The 17,618-nt window shown below is 52.0% G+C and overlaps 1 protein-coding gene across 2 annotated transcripts in view; it reads left to right on the top strand.

The window, feature by feature from the left end:
- Window positions 1-801: 801 nt before the first annotated feature.
- The window catches only part of CLTB (clathrin light chain B), a 27,943-nt gene continuing 11,126 nt past the window's right edge, over window positions 802-17,618 (top strand). Inside the window, exons 1-4 of one of the 2 annotated variants that reach the window (XM_006923177.3) lie at window positions 802-1,212; window positions 6,185-6,231; window positions 12,904-12,979; window positions 13,204-13,315. In XM_006923177.3, coding sequence (XP_006923239.1) covers window positions 1,026-1,212; window positions 6,185-6,231; window positions 12,904-12,979; window positions 13,204-13,315 — 422 coding nt within the window. In that variant the 5' untranslated portion in view covers window positions 802-1,025. Of the gene's footprint in view, window positions 1,213-6,184; window positions 6,232-12,861; window positions 12,980-13,203; window positions 13,316-17,618 lie in introns of both variants that reach the window. The other variant, XM_006923176.3, reaches the window with a different exon arrangement.

The following is a 17,618-nucleotide window of genomic DNA, read 5'->3' as shown; positions in this document are numbered from 1 at the left end:
CCTTGCACATGGGCTGTGACTGGCTATTTGCCATCTGTTGAACCCATGGAGTGCAACCTCCCCTTGGCCAAGGCTGGATTTTACTATATTTTATTGCCTCAGTGCTCGGCGCAGAGCCAGCAGGAAGGAGGCATTCCAACTGTCTTTCTGAGGGCCACTGGGTGGAGTGGCAGGCTGCCTGAATAAAGTTTCTGCCTTTCTCAGGCCAGTTCATACTTAACGACGTTTAAAGAGCCCAGCCTGTAAGTAGGCGTGCGGTCAGGTCCTACAAACTCCTGTGGTCTGAGCGGAAGCTACCCTAAATGAGAAATTTATAAGAAATACACTGAAGCAATGCTGCCTGGTGGGAAAGGCTCTGGACTTGCAGGAAAGATGCAATGAAGTGGTGAGACTTAGTGTCACCTCTCCTAGCCTCAGTTCCTCCTCTGTAAAGAGGAGAACAGTCATAATAATTAGATTCATAATATCTGCTCAGTTTAGGTGAAGAAACTTTGCAGAGTGGATCAGGAGCACAGTCTGCGCGGCGACCAACCCCTCGGTGCTCCCAAGGCCCGGGCTGTCCTTCCGCGGTGGCCCTGTGCAGGCAGGCTATGGCCCCTTTGTCCAGTCTGCTTCGCCTCTAGATGGGTCGGAACTGTGTGGAGTCCTGGTGTCCTGGAAATGAGCGCTCTGGCAGGGAGTGGGAGCGCTGTCCCGGCCTCCGGGTCCCTCGGGCTTCGCCGCCGTCTTGCTGCCGCCCTCCTGTGGCCGCTGCGAGGCGACCTCCGGCCGTCCTGCGGGCCCACTCCCTCGGCCGGTGACATCACCGCATTCCCGTCCCAGCTCCTCCCGCCCGCACCGCAGTGACAGGCGAGCCGGGCCCGGTGGCGAAGAGGAAGTGCGGGCCCGCTGCGCCGAGCCAGTCCCCGCCGAGGTCGGCTCCCTGGGCACTCCGGTGACAGTGTCGCGACCGCCGGGCGCAGTGCGGAGCACGCGCCGGTCAGAGCCGAGCGCCAGGCGGACGCTCCGGGAGACACGCGGGGAAAATGGCTGATGACTTTGGCTTCTTCTCGTCGTCGGAGAGCGGGGCCCCCGAGGCTGCCGAGGAGGACCCGGCGGCTGCCTTCCTGGCCCAGCAGGAGAGTGAGATCGCGGGCATAGAGAATGACGAGGGCTTCGGGGCACCTGCCGGCGGCCAGGCGGCCCTCGCGCAGCCTGGACCCGCGAGTGGGGGTGAGTCAGCGCAGCGGTCTGGGAACTGGGGGGTCTAGGGCTCGCACCGGGGTACCGGGCCAGTGCAGACTGGGCCTCCAAGCCCCGCGGTAGAATGAAAAGGGCCTGCTCCCCACCAGCCAGAAGCAGGCCTGGGGCTGTGTGTGTATGTGGGGAGGACTGGGAAAGTGTGTGTGTTGGGGGGAGGGGGGTTCTTCTTGGAGATCCTCATCTGAGGCTCCGCCGGGAGCTGTGGATCTGGTGGCTCCGGGGACAAAAATTCGTCATGGTATTTCATCCCCAGGCCAGCTCCACCACTGCCAGTCTGTGGAATCCAGCACAGCCCAGCCCTGAGTGTCTCCCCTGAGCCTCCGGGTGATCTGGCTGTCTCCTCTCACAGCTAAGCCCTGAAGGTGTGGGCAGAACAGCAGATCTCTCTGCCCTTCAGACTTAGCCCCCTCCTACAGCTAGGAAAGCAGAAGGCACTGGGTGCTCCAAGAACTCACAAACCTTCCCTGGGGACTACCTGCCATCCTGCAGTCACTGAGCTAGACACTTTACTTACATTTAATAACGTTACACGTGTTATTCAACCCATCTCAGAGACAGCAAAATAGAGGCTCAAAAAGCACAGTATTAAAACAACTAGTAAGTGGCACAGCTAAGACGATTTAGACCTGTTTCTGTCAGACGGTAAACCCTTTTCACCTAATCAGACTGTCTTCTATGTGCCTGGCTCTGAGTTAGACACTAGGGTGGGGGTCGGGTACAAAGGGCTTTAGTCAGGTATGGTCCTGCCCTCCCCAGTTTTCCAAAGGTGGTCTGGTGCTGTATGGTTAGCTTCGTACTCAGGTTTCTGAGCCTCGTCTTTGTGACAGCACATTTATAAATGGTGTCCCTGTTCTGGCATGAAAGAAAAATTTCTTAAAATATTTAGTAGCAAAGTAGATATCACTTTCGTGGGTGCATCCAAAACAGCCCTTGTTTCCTGTAAACGTTATTTTGGTGAGGATTTATGGGCCTGTTGGAATAAGTTGTAGCTTACAAATCTTTTTAAAGCATTTATAAATGAGGTTCGTTATAGTCATGTTTGATTCATTCAATGTTTAGTGAGCACATACTGTTTGATTCATTCAATGTAGTGAGCACATACTGTTTGCCAGGCCCACTGGAGATGCAGACACGAATAAGGCAGTTTCTGGGAGGCTTGAAATGTCTCTGTAAGCCCCTTGCTATGAGAAATATAACAAGCCTTTTGTAACATGTAAGAACCTGGAGGCCCAGAGAGCTTGAGTATCTTGCCCAAAGTCACACAGCCGCGAGTGACAGACCTGGGACTTGGTCTGTGGCAGTCTCCTGGGATGTGATAAGTTGAGGGGAGAGTCTTTTGTGACCCAACCAAGCCAGCAGTAGAGGTCTGAAGCAGCAGCTCCTAGCAACTCAGCATAGACCCTCACACATTCCAGGAGATGCCTTCCCATGTTCCCTCACCAGTATTCATTTGTCCACACCTCCTCCTTGAGACCACCAGCTTCCCCAGCCTGGCTTGGCCTGGGGGATGCCCGGCTCAAAAGAGCCGATGTCACAGCCCCCTGAGAGAGAAGCAAGTAGAAGTCAGGCTGAGGGCAGCCAGAGGTGGCTGGGACTTGAGCAGGTTGTGGCCTCTCTCAGGACACTGCGACTCCAGGGGTTCACAGCCTGGATGGAGGTTCCCTCTCTGGCAGGGGTGGGGCACGGATTGGCCACATGCCGGAGGTGGCAGGGAGAGAAGCAGGGACGTAGCCCTCTGAGCGTCTCTTGGATTCATACCAGCTGCAGCTGCAAATGTTTGGCTGACCCCCTGAGTGGGTCAGGGGGTCTGGAATGGTGACTCAACTGGTGGCCAGGCAGAAAGGCATTGATCCTCCCTCCCAGGCCTAGGTAGTGCTGAGCAAGCATTGCCCTCCAGCGGCGCTCAGTGCCAGAAGCTGGGATGGATGGGGAACATGTGCCTCGGCCTGCTGGGTGCTGGGCGGAAGCTGGCTTCTGCCACTGCCACCAGTCTGTACATCTGAGTCTTGTCTCTTAGACGATGCCCTTGTGCTGAGTGCCCTGACATTGGGCCCCAAGTGTCCCTGGGGAAAGAGGTATCTGGTGCAGGCCTGAGCCTGAGCCACACTGAGTCTCTCCTCTGGGGCTGGGGCTGGGGCCAGCCTGAACAATGGACACTGTTTCCATTCATCACCTTGGGTAGGACCCAGAAGGTTTACTTTTTCACACCCAAATTGCTGAGCACTCAGCCGGGCACTGCCCCTGTCTTGCCTAGTCAGTTCCTGGCAAGCCTGTTTTCCCAGCTGGGCCCCAGTAAGCTCCCAGGAATGTTCTGGACCCTGTCTGCCCTGTTCAAAAGGGGTCAGGAATCTGAAGGAAGCAACATACAGGGGTTATGCCTGGGACTTGTATCTGCTGCGCTCCTGTTCTGCTAGCCTCTGACTGCAAACGTGTGATTACAAACGTGCAATGGATGGATCAGAAATTACTGTGGGAACAGATACTTGTAATCCTGTAAGTGGGTGTGTGTGGGTTCTCAAAGAGGCTGAAACTTTATCTCCAGAGGAACGCTCATGGGACTGACAAACTGGGGCCAAGAGACTTTCTGAGGCCAGCATGAGCCTGAGCCTAGGGCTGGTCAGGGTGGAGTGGGGTGGTACAACTTCCGATCCAGAGAGGTCAAGTGCACAGACCAGCATCTTATGAATGGACTCTGGTAATGTAAGGCCTTGGTGGAGCACATCTGATTTAGGGCCCCAGGCCACCTAGGCAAGCCCTCTCTGAAGAAGGAATGACTGTTGACATAGCTGGTCAGAATCACTGACTCTGAAAACAGAGTCAATTATAATTTATACCGACTTGATATTATTTCCATGGATTAAATGTCTCTCCCTTCAATCTCCAGACTGAAAACACTGTCGCTGCTGCTCACAGCTCTGTCTGGCTGGTAAAGAGATACTTGTCTCTCTGTGGTCATCTTGTGTAGCCTCATGTGGCTTTTTGCTAGAAGGTACTGCAGTTTCTGAGAGGCCTCAGACAGGCTTTGCAGTTAACAGTGAGCCCCAAAAGAGCAATTCGACTTGCATTTAGCCCACATTTACTGCACTCATCCATTCTGTGCAGGAGCCCTCAGGAGCTGAATAGATTCCTTAGCCTGATAAGAAAGTACATGACTCCTGGGAGGTCACAAGTAATTGCATAAGAGGGTCGGGGATGCTGTATAGTATTCTGGAAATACACCAGAGGTAACACTTTTCATCAGTGCCTAAGGAAACAGGAGCAATAACGGAGGGCTTCCCAGAGGAGGTGACTTGTGAACTGGGCCTTGGAGAATGACTGGATCCAAAAGAGCACTCTTTAGAGAAGGAAGTTGGAAGAAAAGCATGGAGTTTGGAGTGGTGTGTTTGTAGAAGGAAGAAACCAGAACAGGGTTTATGGAAGGGACCAGTGGACAGTGAGGAAGGAAAAATGGGTAGGGCCAGGTTATAAAGATTCTCGAGTCTGTAGTCCAACATTTGATGTGCTCATTTGACAAATATTTATTGGGCCACTGTTATGTACCAGGCACAGGTGCTGGGCCCCAGCAGTGGACAAAACAAAGTCCCTGTCCTCATGCAGGAGTCCATTCAACTGGGGAAGACAGATAAATACATAACCAAATAAACATATCAGGCTGTGGTACATGCTATAGAGAAAATACTGCCAGGGAGGAGGGAGTGCCCGAGGGGTGAATGTTGGGGTGATCAGGAAAGGCTGATCGTAAGGCAATGTTTGAGCAGAGGCTGAAGGAAGCAGCCCATGTGGAGATGGCAGGGGTGGGGTGGGGTGGGGTGGGGGGCCTTCCAGGCAGAGTGAACAGCACCTGCTGAGTCTCCGAGGCAGGAGCAGACCCTAATGGCCTCTATGGTCCACAGAAAGTAGATTTCTTTTTAGTTTGCTTTTATTATATTTTTAATCAGAGGAGTGACATCGGTAAGTGTATGCTTTACAAAATGTTAGCCCTGGAGTTGGTTTGAAAGAGGGTTGGGAGAGAGTGAAGCTGCAATCAGGGAGGCCTGTGGGTGGACAAAAACCAGTCGCTCTTTCTTTAATGTATTTATTCATTTGTTTATTCAACAAATGGTTTTTGACTCTTACTAAGTGACAGGTACTATGCGGGGTTCTGGGAAGGACAGTGGTGAGGAGAAAGGACACAGGTGGGTTCCTCCAGGTGTTTGCCACTAGCAAGGCAGACAGACCAAGGCAGCTGTATGGGTGAGAGCTGGGGCTGGGGCCGGGCAGGGACCAGAAAGCAGAGGGCAACTTTGAGGGTCATTGTTGCAGCAGAAACTACAAGGATTTGTGACTAATCAGGTGTCAAGGACCAGGAGGAGTCCTGTTGAGAGCAAAATGAAATCCTTCTGGGAGGGGCGGAAGGAGAGAAAAACAGGCCAGGTGCTGCCAGCTGGGGGCTGCAGTTCCTGCTCTCCCAGGTGGAGCAGTTGCTCAAGGCACTGCAGGGACAGGCAGAGACGCGCAGGTCTCTCTTCCTTAGACCTCACAGACCCCGCCCGGAGCCCACAGCGCCTCAGCCTGCTCACCAGGCACAGGCTCTACAGACACTTGGGCCATTCCCAGCTGTAGCAGAGAGTAAATCCATTTCAGGTAGGTGAGGAGTTATTACTGACTGATGACCTTGAGCGATCACGTAGACTCTGTGCCTCAGTTTGAGAATCTGTAAAATAGGTTGATAATAACTCCATCATAAGGCTGTAGTGAAAATCAAATGTGATAAAAGCTGTGAGAAGGCATGGTGAACAATCAAGGACTGAGCCAAGTCACTCATGTATCCAGTATGTGTTGGGGGTGGGTCAGTACGCACATAGGCATATACAGGGGTTGGCTTCAGGTGCTAATGTAGGACCGTTCCAGGCTTGCTATAAGCCTAGCAATGAGTAATGCTGTCTCCTTGTTCTTTTTCTAGCTGGTCCTGAGGACATGGGGACCACGATCAATGGAGATGTGTTTCAGGTAAGCAAGATTCTGCCTTAGCAGTGGTGGGGACGGACACTGAGATCACAGGAACTTATTGCCCCATCATCAGTAGGATTAGGGCTTCCAGTCTTCTGTTCATTGTGCCTGATGCATTGGGATGGGAACATAGACGTTTTGACTTTTTTTTGGTCATGTAGGAGAAAGCGATGAAAAATAAGGGGGTGCCCGAGGGATTGATGAGCTGTGGCCTCAGGCTGCCCGTGGTGATGTCCTACTTCTGGAGAGAGGGATAAAGTGGCCCACAGTGGCATGGACTGAAGGAAACACAGGGTCCTGCACGTGTTGGCCTTCCAGGCTGGACTTAGTGGCCATCTCTAACATATGAACATTTTAACTGGGCAGGCCTTTGACCCAGAGATTCCACTTCTCAGAATTTTCCCTAAAGAAATAACTGGACAAGGACACCTAGAGTCTTTGCAGGATGTATAATAGCAGACCAACTGAAAAACAACATAAGTGGCCAGCACTGGGGACCTGGGTTGTCAAACCGGAAACCTGTGCTGCTGTTAAAAAGAGCAGCCAGAGCTTTCTGCATTGACTTGAAAAGTTGCCTGCAATATACTAAGTGGAAAAGCAGCTTTCAGGATAATATGCACAGTATGGTCCTACTCTTTGGTTTAGAAATATGTTTGCACAAAATATCTAAAAGGATATGTACCGACTGTTAACAGTGGTTAGCTCCGAGGTGGGGGTTGGGAAGGGATAAGAGAAGGGCTTTCACTTTCATTGTTTAAAAATTCTTTAAAGTAGTCCTATACCACACACACACACACCCCTAGAACACCTAGTAACGATATTTCTAGTTAGTTAAAGACTGCCTCTCTATGTACCCACCTAACCCTTCTCCCCTCATATATACATAAATTGGTTCAAAAATTCTTGACTGTTGAATAACTACATTGTATACCTAAAATGCATATAATACTGTATGTCAACTATAATTTTTAAAAAGTACTTAGACTTAGAGGACTTGGCCAGCAGATGGCATCCCCAGGATGAAACAAAACATTCACTGGATGAGCCTTAATTTTCACAGGACTGGATCAAAGATCCTTGCCCCTGGGGCTGTAGCTGCCTCCCGTGGAGGAGCTGGCCTCCTGAATCCTGGTGAGAATAAACAATACTTTCTTATGTAAGAGAGATGGGCTGGTACCTTCTACAGGGAAACGGGCCAAGTCCCATTTCTGGAAAATTACTTAACTATCTGCAAGCTAGAAAAGTCAGCCTCTAGGGCGTTAGGACTTCATGTCTCCGTGGGCCTGAAAGCTCCAAAGACTCAGCATTTCCTCCTGTTCAGTTTGGTATGTCATTGAGACCCTGGCTGCCCCTACCCTCCGGATACACTCAAAGGTCTGTGTCTTAAAGTGGACCTAGAGCTGGAGAAGGACTTGGAACTGCAGAAGTATCTGGAACACTATAAGGAGGATATTTTTCCTTTTCTATAGATTAAGATCCAAGGCCTTCTTCTCCCATACCCTCCGGCCAAGGCCTTTTGTGTGGCGGATCTGAGGAATCTTAGGTCTCCTCCCCAGTCTCGCTGGGAACTCTTACTCTCCTTGGTGCCAGTAACAACCCCAGGTACATTTATTTGTAAATCGTTTCACATCTGGGGCATCCTAGAAACCTTATAGGAGGGGTCACAGATGAGGCCAGTCACTCAGAAGCCAGGTCCACCCAGACCTGCTGCCCCTGATCTGACACCTTTTGTATCACATCTTTGTTGCTGGAATGTGCAGGCCACAGCGGCCTGGTGGCAGGTGGCAGGCCCCTGCAGACCTTCTTTAGAATTGAACATGGAGCAGGGTCTGGCTTGTGCTGCAGAAAGAAGAGAAGCTTTGCCTGCCCAACACTTTCAAGAGTTCAGGACAGAGGTTTTTTTGCTACTTTTTTTTTTGGAGGCCTGTGGGCTACTAAGGGGTCCAGCCAGGAACCTGATCCCCAGCAAGGCTTAAGGACAAGCCTGCCAGGGGCCGGAGTAGGAAGCCCCTTGAGCACTCCCTCCTCCTGCACAAATTCTCTCCCTTCCCCTGCCCGCCCCCATCATTCCCCTTTGAGCTACTTAGAGGAATCAACAGCTCAGCTTAGCTTAGCTTTAGCTGATCAACCCCAAAGCGGATGTGCCTCATCCTCCTGGCTGTGTCTGGAGTCATAGAACAGGCTCAGACAGCATGGCCCACACAGGTGCTCATGTGGTATCTAGCAGAGGGGTTCTGCAGGACAGGGATGCCAGGGAGCTGGAGCAAGATAAGCCTGTCCCTGACTGGAGCCTCCTGCCTTTTACTCCTGGCCATTCCTGACCCCCTCTCTCTCTAGCTTGGGAGGGGTTCAGAACATTCCTACAGCCGCTTGGTGAGTCCTCCTGGGGCTGCCAGCTCTCATGGCAGCTGACCCAATTTCCTCACTGAGACATTCAAGTGATTAAACAGGAGCATTGCTGTGGCCCCCACGCCCCGCCTCACTGCTCACCGGCAGAGGCAGGGCCAGGAAAACAAGTCCATAGTGGCTGGAGAAGAGGAATCAACAAACAGCTTCTCAGGACTTTGTCTGCTGGCAACATCACTCTGCGTTTCCTGGTTGTGGTGCAGTGTGGCTGACATGCGGCAACAGTGAGCCACATAGCCTGCCAGCCCTCTCGTATGCACACCTGCTACTGGTACAGGGTTGCATGGCAATTGCTGCACATGGGCTCTGCTTCACACTCTGAGTGGGATGTTGCAATTCTCATTTAACAGGCGATGAAGCACAAGAAGCCCAGGGAAAGGATTCTCAAAGGTCCCACATCTGTGAGTGGCAGGAAAGGACTTAAATCTCAGTCCCTCTGATGCCGTTCCTACGCCCTCCACACCACTTTGTAGGCAGCCACTCGCTCCTTCATTGAGTCAGCTAATGTTCCCTGAGTGCCACATGGTGCTGGGGCAGTGGATATAGAGGCAAATCCAGTGTGTATTTGTCCTCAAGGAGCTCCCTTCTAACAGAGGACAGAGACCTGGGAGGAAGGAATGGTAGTACAGGATGGCAGGGGCTCAGGGACTGGGGTAGTATGAGGAGCTTAGAATCTGGTTTTTACTGTGTGTCAGGCACCACCCAAGAGCTTTACATGTAACAACTCATTTCACCCTCCCAACACCCCTACCTTGTAGGTTCTGTCATTGTCCCCATTTTACAGATGAGGAAGACGATGCACAGAGGGATTAAACTTGCTCTGGTGACACAGCTGAGAGGAGCTGGGACTTGAACCAGGCCTACGCACCAGGTGCTGCACTAAAGCCAGGGAGTGCCACAGAGAGGGGGTGCTGGAAGTGGTTTTGAGACTGCCCAAGGGGATTTGGGTGGTCCGGCCTGAGGAGACAGCATGTGCGAAGGCACAGAGGGTAAGATAGTAGATCCCAGCTGACACAGCTCCCAGCCAGCACACGTTAGTGGGCCTGGACACCGGCGGAAAGTGGTGGAGGAGGTGGACCCAGCTCAACCAGGGCCTGAGGCCTGGGGCATGGCCACCTCCGGGCACAATGTGCTAGGAACACACTGAGCGGTGCCTCTGGATGTGCAGCTGCTCCAGGGATTCCAACGGCCCCTCAAGGATGCTCCCCTACCCAGACTGGGGCAGGAACCAGCAGAAGAGTCTGGATGGAATCAGACAGCCTGGGCTTCATGTCTAGCTTTTCCTTGTTGGAGGAACTTGGTCCAGTCTTTGTCCTGAGCTGTATATCTCATTCGTAGAATGGGGATTAGAGGCCCTATCCTGCTGCCCCCACAGGTCTGTGGAGAAAAGCACTCTGCAGCCTGAGAAACTTCTTATAAATTCCTGATCTAGCCACTGAGTGAGCCCGGGGGCATGTGTATGGGTGAGAGGGAGAGATGGGGGATGCGGTATGGGTAGGGCAGTGGGAGGAAGGGGCAGAGGCTCTACTCCCAGGAAGGCAGACTTATCATGGAGGCAAAGAGTAGGCGCACAAATCGAAACAGAAGTGACTTTGGTCCCCATTGGCTACTATGTAGCCAGTATGTTCACAGCCAGAAATTCAGTTAGAATCCTGGCTCTGCCAGTTCCTGGCTGGGTGACCTTGGGACTTTGGTGTTAGACTTTCCCAACCAATAAAACAAAGATAATAAAACCCATCATGTAGGGTTGTAAAGATCAAAGAGAACCATTTAATTGCAAGTTCCCTGCAAGTTCTAAAGCTTTATAAACTGGGCGTCTTCATTTTAGGGCAAGCTTTGTGGAGATGGTGGGCCCTAAAGGATGCACAGGATACGACTCCTGCCCAGAGGACTTTCCTTGCCCACCTCTCCTACCTTGTGTCCTCCACACCCAATGGCATCTCGGTATTCAGAGTTTCCCAAAGGCACCAGCCCCACATGGCCCTTATGCTACTGGCTCTTGGCCCGAAATGCTCTTCCCCATCTTCTCCTGTCTTACTCTGCTCCCCAGTCTAGAATGGGTGTACCCTCACTTGTCCCCTCTCTTTACCTGACCCGTGTCACAACACATCCCCCAGCCATGGTCCTCATTTGTGAGGGACTCCCCCTGCCAAGCTCCCGGCTGATGGCCTGTCTGGTTCATCCCTGTCCCCAAGCCTGAACATGTTAATTCATTCAATAAATGTTCCTGAACTCCTCCTATAGCCAGGCCTTCCCTGTTCCCATGAAGAAGATAAAATGGCAGCTGGGTAAACACATACACACAAAAGTAACTGTAGTTGTCTGCAGACAGGACTTGTATAGGATTGGGCAGGGGTTCTGACAGCTGGGCCTCAGGGCTGGGTTATTTCCTGAAGTGGACTGAGTAGGGCTTACTCAACAGCAGTGCTCAATTTGTGTTCTCCAGATTCAAGCCCTGGAAAGGCCCCTCAGATGTCGTGAGACTTTCTAAACTCAAGAGTAGTGCTGTGTGGGAAAGGGAAATAAGCTCTGCTCAACTGCCCCACCCAAGGGTGGGCCTAGATCTGGATGCCAAGCTGCACCACCCTGCCCTGGGCCTGCCCTGCCCTGTCCCCAGACAGCCAGAGATGCTGTGTACTCCTTCTTTCTGGCTGCCCACACCCGTTGGCCAAACACTTTCTGACCTCCATCCATGCAGACACTGCTTACTGAGTGCCCAGGACAGTGGTGGGTATGCTGGACAGAGGGCATGTCAGACGCAACTGTGTGGGGAGAAACATTAACACCAGGATTCATGGCAGTTTTGATGAGCTCTTGAAGGAGGAGCACACAGAACAATGAAAGGAAGGAACAGGAATTTGGAGGCTATAAGCGAGATCCTGGCCTGTCTACTGGGAGCTTGGGGTCCAGCAGGAGATGCTTAGTAGAAGGTGAAGGCTGTGACAGAGCACAGAGGGGAAGGGCTGCGAAATCTGCTTAGGATTGGGAACTATCCCAGAGCTGGTGACTTTTGAGCTGGAAGCTCGTAGGATGGAATAAGATTTCATCAGCTGGAGAAGGGAGGGGAGACAATTGTAGGCTGAGAGCGAAGGCAGGCCGCAGAATCGTGTGGGATGTGTGCACACAGGAGTGTGGAGTGCGTGCAGAGCACCAGAGGGGTGGGAAATGGGGCTGGATCCCATGTAGAAGGTCTCTGGCTTAGCGAGACCAAAGGGAAGCCACATCCTTACTGGCCTGAACTCTCAACCCTAACACTAGAGTCCCTGGCTCTGGCAGGTGGTGTGGAGAAGTGGCCAGAGCCCATGCTGGGAGTCAAGAGGCCTGGACTCTGGCTCTGGCTCTGCACTACATCATGCCATCTATCTTGGCCTCAGTTTCCTCACTATAAAATGGGAATGAATAATAAGAATTCTAGCTACTATCATTGAACTGTCATTCCACACCAGGCACTTTTTAAGTGTCTTGTTAATATGGTTGCACCAAAGTCTCACAACAGCTCTTAGAAGTTGTTTTATTATTATTCCATTTCAGATGAGAAAACTGAGGCCCAGTAGGGTTAAGCAACTTGCATGGGCTATATGCATATCCAGTAAGTGGTAGAGGTGGGGTTTGAACTCAGACACTCTGGCTAAGAAGTCCAAGTTCTTTACTACAATCCTAGCCACAGCCTTCCTGCCTATCTCAGGGCTGCTTGTTCACTCAGCGAATATTTATTGAGTATCTGCTACGTGCCAGGCACTGTGCTGGGCGCTGAGGACACAGCAGTGAACAGGACAGACAAAGTCCCCATCATCACAAAAATGAGATTCTAATGGAGGGGACAGACAATGGACAAATAAACATACTATAAAGTGAGATAATTTTTAACTGTGTGTTACTGGGTAAATAAAACTGTAATAGAGTGACTTTAATGATAGTAACACAACGGACTCACTGTGTGCCAAGAAGCGTTAGAAGTTCTTTACATTTTTTAAAACTCATTTCATCCTTATTATCAACCCTAAGGAGTGGGTACTCTTATTTAGCCCACTTTATGAGGAGGGTAGTGAGGCACAGAAAGTTGAGGAACTCGCCCAGGGTCACACAGCGGGAAGGGTTGCTGTGGCAGCAAGTACAAAAGAGAGAGTGGGAGTGAGGTTGTTTGAAATGTGAGGTGTTCTGGTCCTTGGCGGAGACAGGGAGCAGGTAGATGGGCTGATGCATGGCTATGTATTTGTGTCTTAGGAAGCTAATGGCCCAGCTGACGGCTATGCTGCCATTGCACAGGCCGACCGGCTGACGCAGGAACCCGAGAGCATCCGCAAATGGAGAGAGGAGCAGAGGAAACGGCTGCAGGAGCTGGGTGAGGACAGGGCTGAGGCTGGGGTCCTTCGTGTCCCGGGCTCCCAGCTGGGTTGGCTGTTTGGGACATGGTGGGGGGTGGGGAAGCCTCAGGGCATATGGGTCCCCCACTGCCTTAACTTGGGAATTGTGTGGGGATGGGGCCTGAGGGGGAGGAGCAGCAGCCAGGTCGGACCTCCAGTCCTTACTGGAAAGCTGCCATTCATTCTTCTGTGGGGGTCACAGATGCTGCCTCCAAGGTGACAGAACAGGAGTGGCGGGAGAAGGCCAAGAAGGACCTGGAGGAGTGGAACCAGCGCCAGAGTGAACAAGTTGAAAAGAACAAGATCAACAACCGGTGAGAGGAGCTATGGGGACACCAGGGGGGTTGTGGAGACAGGAGGAGGCTATGGGAATAGTGAGAGGAGCTATGGTATATGGTGTTGTCTTGAAAACGGGTGATTTGGTAGAAAGAACATGAAGGAGAAGCTGAAACGCCCAGGGCTGCTCCTCTTGGTTGCCTGTGGAGATCAGAGCCCTGAGCTCCAAAGAGCTGGTGCACTTCACCTTGTCACCACAACAGAGAAAAACAAGGACCCCGGGATGTGAGCCAGACTGTACTGGGGCCCAGTGGGCAACAGCTAGGCCTGGGCCCTCTGTAGCCATGGTTAGTGTCACAGAGTGCACAAGCCTGGCTCAGAGTGAAGGGTACTGGGTACTGGATTCTGTTGCTTGTAGAAATAACAGCGCTCTGACCCAGAGTTGCTACAGCATTAAAGGAAATTAGTAGCCTATATAATTATAACTGAAAAGCCAGGGGTAGGATGGCAGGCATAGTGGGCTCAGGGGCTGAAACAAAGTCAGTTGGCACCCACTTTTACTGTATCTCAGCTCTTCTTTCCTCTATGGTGCCTTCATTCTTGGGTGCACGCCCCTAGGATGGGGGTGGAGGTGGCCACCAGCAGCTCCAGGGTTCTGCTCTATTCTCTTGAAAATAAAATAACCTTTGCTCCCAATAGCTCTAGCATAAGTCCTTGACCTGACCCTCATTGGTCGGGCATGGGTTAGGACCAGTGACTGTCCCAGGGGTGGGGGGACTCTCCGATGGACCCATCCTGGGCCATAGTCCCATTATCTGGGTTGTGCATAGGGTCAGTCCCATCCAAACCACAGGGACTGAAGTCGGGGCAGCCTGATCTTGCAAAGGACAATCAGGGTATCCTGGAAGAAGGGGGATGAATGCTGGGCAGTCAAAAACAGCAGATGCCACCAAAAAACACCTTCATGGAAATGGTCTCAGAGTATTTCTGAGATGCTACACAGGAGTCCTGCCTTTGAGACTATGCTCTTCAAGGTACCAGGCCTGCCAGGAAGGAAAAGTTCAGCTCTAGAAAGCCACCACACTTCTATTCAAAAAGCTGCTGCATGCCAGACTCTAGGCTGGGTACCAGAAGACAGAGATGAGAAGGACCCAGTCTGTATCCTCAAAGAACTCAGAGGAGAGAAACATTCCTGTCCAGCTGAACTCAACAGTAGGGCCCTCTGCAGGGAGGCTGTGGAAGGGACTTGTGTGACTGGGGGACTGGGCTTTGGAGGATGATTAGGGGTTTATTAGGAGAAAGAGGGAGGGGGAAGGGAAATCTAGACCAGGGAACAGAATGATATGAAAGGACATTGTGTCTTGGGCAACAGGGAGTCAGGGAGTGGCGAGAGAGAGATCACCTGTTTAGGGCCTTGAATGACAGGGTTGGGCAGACAGGGGTGGTGGGGAGCCACTGAAAGTTTGTGAACAGGAGGAGAAATGTTTTAGAAAAGGCACTCAGGTGGGTGGTGGAGGATCCCCACTCTGGGCTCTGGATCATTTGTTGCTGAGCCGTCTGGAACTGTGCTTCCTAACACCTCTCCAACTGGAGGTACTAACGCTGTCTCTCTTTCTCTTTAACCTCTTCCTGTCTGTCTGTCTGTCTTGTCATCCTGTTTTCCCCCACCTAACCCCTTTCCCTCAAGGATTGCTGACAAAGCATTCTACCAGCAGCCAGATGCTGATATCATCGGCTACGTGTACGTGGGTCTCCTTTGCTCCTCTGTCTGGGGGCGCTGGAGAGGGAGAGGTCCCTGTGTGTGGCTGGAAGTTTCTTGAGTCATCTGCTTGCGGGGTTTAAGAGTGTGGCAGTGGGGGCGATGACCAGAGTGGGAGGTGAATCCCCAGCGTAGTGCAGTACCTTCATCCCTCCAGCAAATGCTGACTGAGGTCTATTCTTCAGGAGGCACCTTTGCTAAATCCAGGAAGAGAAAAGAGAAGAATGTACTGGCCATCTCTGGGGGGAGGAGCGAATGACAAACCAGCCTCTTGGGTGTGAGAGGTGGGGTGGAGAGGTGTCTGTTGGACAAAGCAAACAGAGTGCCAGTACAAACTCATCCCTTCTGCTGCGCCCAAATGGACTCTTCCTTCTTAGAGCACCCCCCACCCCCTGCCTCAAGTTTGATCGCAACCCCTACTCTGCTCAGACCACCACTGGGCTCTCTCATGTGTTCCTGGTTTGGGGTCTACTTGGTACTGTGACTAATCCAGACAAGAAATGGCAGAGGTTCCCTCTCATGTCACCCTGATTGGTTGACAGCAACACCTAGGGGTATGGGGATTATGAAGCTGAAGGGAAAAAATGCAGTAAGGAGTGTGTGAGGTCACTCAGGTGTGCAAGTGACAAGTATGTGCTGTTCCTGGAGATGGGCGCACCCTCGGCAGGCCTCCGATGCTGTCTGGTTAGCCCTCCTCTCTCAGAGCCAGGACACCCTGGAGCCACAGCCTGCCGTCTTTCCTTCCGCCCAACTCCTGACACTCCAGTTCTTACGGGTACTTTCCCTTGCCAATGTCTGGTCAGATAGGAATAAGCAGCATACCATTTGTCCCCCAAGTTGCTATGGTCAGGAACATGTGACAAGAGGAACCTAGAAGGACACACCAAGCCCTTGGAGCCATGTACTTCTGGGGGAGCTGGGGCAGGCTTCAGAGATTCGGGACTATCAGTTGGACCTTAAGGGGAAGGTGGACCCCTGGCGGGGTGAGAAGAGGGGATGGGCATTGAAGGGGTGAGAGTTGGCTGAGGCAAAGGTGTCATGGGAGACCCCCAGCTGCCTGTGGCTGCAGCTGTGGAGGTGGAAATGGGAGGAGGTCAGCTTGGGGCCAGCTGCAAAATGCCTGCTGTGCCAGCCTAAGAAGGTCGGACTTATCCAGAAGGCAGTGGGAAGCCACAGAAGGTTTCGAGCAGGAGAGTGGAGCCAGCGATTCCCAGACTTTCACATGCCTGTGAATCACCAGGGTCTTGTTCATATGGCGATTCTGATTCAGTGGGACTGAGATGAGGCCACGATTCCACAATTCCAACAAGCTCTGTGGTGATGCTGGTGCTGCGGGATCACGCACTACACTCTGAGCTGTTAGGTTAGCAGGAGCCTCTTGACTGGCAAGGACAGCTCCTAGGAAAGCTTCCCTCAGCCCCACAGGCCATACAATGCCACACAGCATGCTACATCTTCCCAAGCCTGCAAACATCTGTCACTCACAGATTCTCAGGCCAGACAGATGAGCAAGGTGCAGGCTCTGATCCTTACTTTACAGGTTAAGAAGGAGCACACAGTATGAAAGCAAGCTCACTAGGGAGGGCCAGGACACCTGATCCAGGGCCACTTCATCCTTGGCACCACACATGGGGATTGCCTGGAGAGTTCCCCGCAGTCAGCAAGGGCCTGGCCCTGATGAGAGGCAAAGGGGGCTTTGAAGGAGAAAGGGGCGTTCCAGGGCACCTCACTGCTCAAACAGGACACAGACCCAGTTCTCCCCACCTAAGAATGCTTTAATGTCTCTTAATGATGCCCACGTTTAGGTTTTGTCTACTAAATTGTATTTACTATACTTTGTCTCTCCAATCTTCCTTCATCAGTGGCTTCTATAACTGTCTGCCAGAACTTCTGATGACAAAGCTACCCATTTTTCCCTAACTTGATTCCAAAGAAAAGAAAAGCCTTGAATGGAGCAAGCAGTCCAGAGGCTGTGGCTCCACAGAGAACAGTCACTCTGGGCTAAAAACTGCAGTGCCGGCAAACGTGCTTAGGCTATGGTGGAGTCTGTCCCCATCGCTGCTCCACCGATGCAAATTAGCACATGGAGGGCTTTGAAAGTCTGCCTTTAAAGATCTTCCTTAACTGTTTTCTTTACATATTTGACCACGACTCTTTTCTGGAGATACTTACAGGGTACACAGAACACTGAGGCAATGCTGAGCCAGGCACTCGAATGAGTTAGGTGGTTAGTCAAGCCCTGTCTCTGCCAAGTTTTTGGAAACACTGAAAATAGCTGAGGTGCCATGTTAGCTCCCCCATGGGCCTCTAGGTGTCAGGAGCCCAGGCCAGAAATCTCCATGGAGGTAATGACCAGAGAGTGCCTAGGCTGGGAGATGGGAGGGCTACTCTAACTTGGGTGGCAAGGGAAGACTTCTGTGAAGGGGTAAGGTCTGCGCTCAGTCCTGAATGACAAAAAGCAGCAAGACATGAGTAGGTCTGGGGAAGAGCATTCCAGGAAGACGTGACAGCAAGTGCAGAGGCCCTGAGGCAGGACCAAACCAGGCTTCCTCTGATGCCAAGGCTGTTCCTGCGGGCCTGAG

This window comes from Pteropus alecto, unplaced genomic scaffold, assembly GCF_000325575.1.
Source record: "Pteropus alecto unplaced genomic scaffold, ASM32557v1 scaffold78, whole genome shotgun sequence".
In the NCBI taxonomy this organism is placed as follows: domain Eukaryota; kingdom Metazoa; phylum Chordata; class Mammalia; order Chiroptera; family Pteropodidae; genus Pteropus; species Pteropus alecto.
The sequence above is the reverse complement of the archived record's forward strand: the minus strand, read 5'-3'. Positions and strand labels throughout refer to the sequence as shown.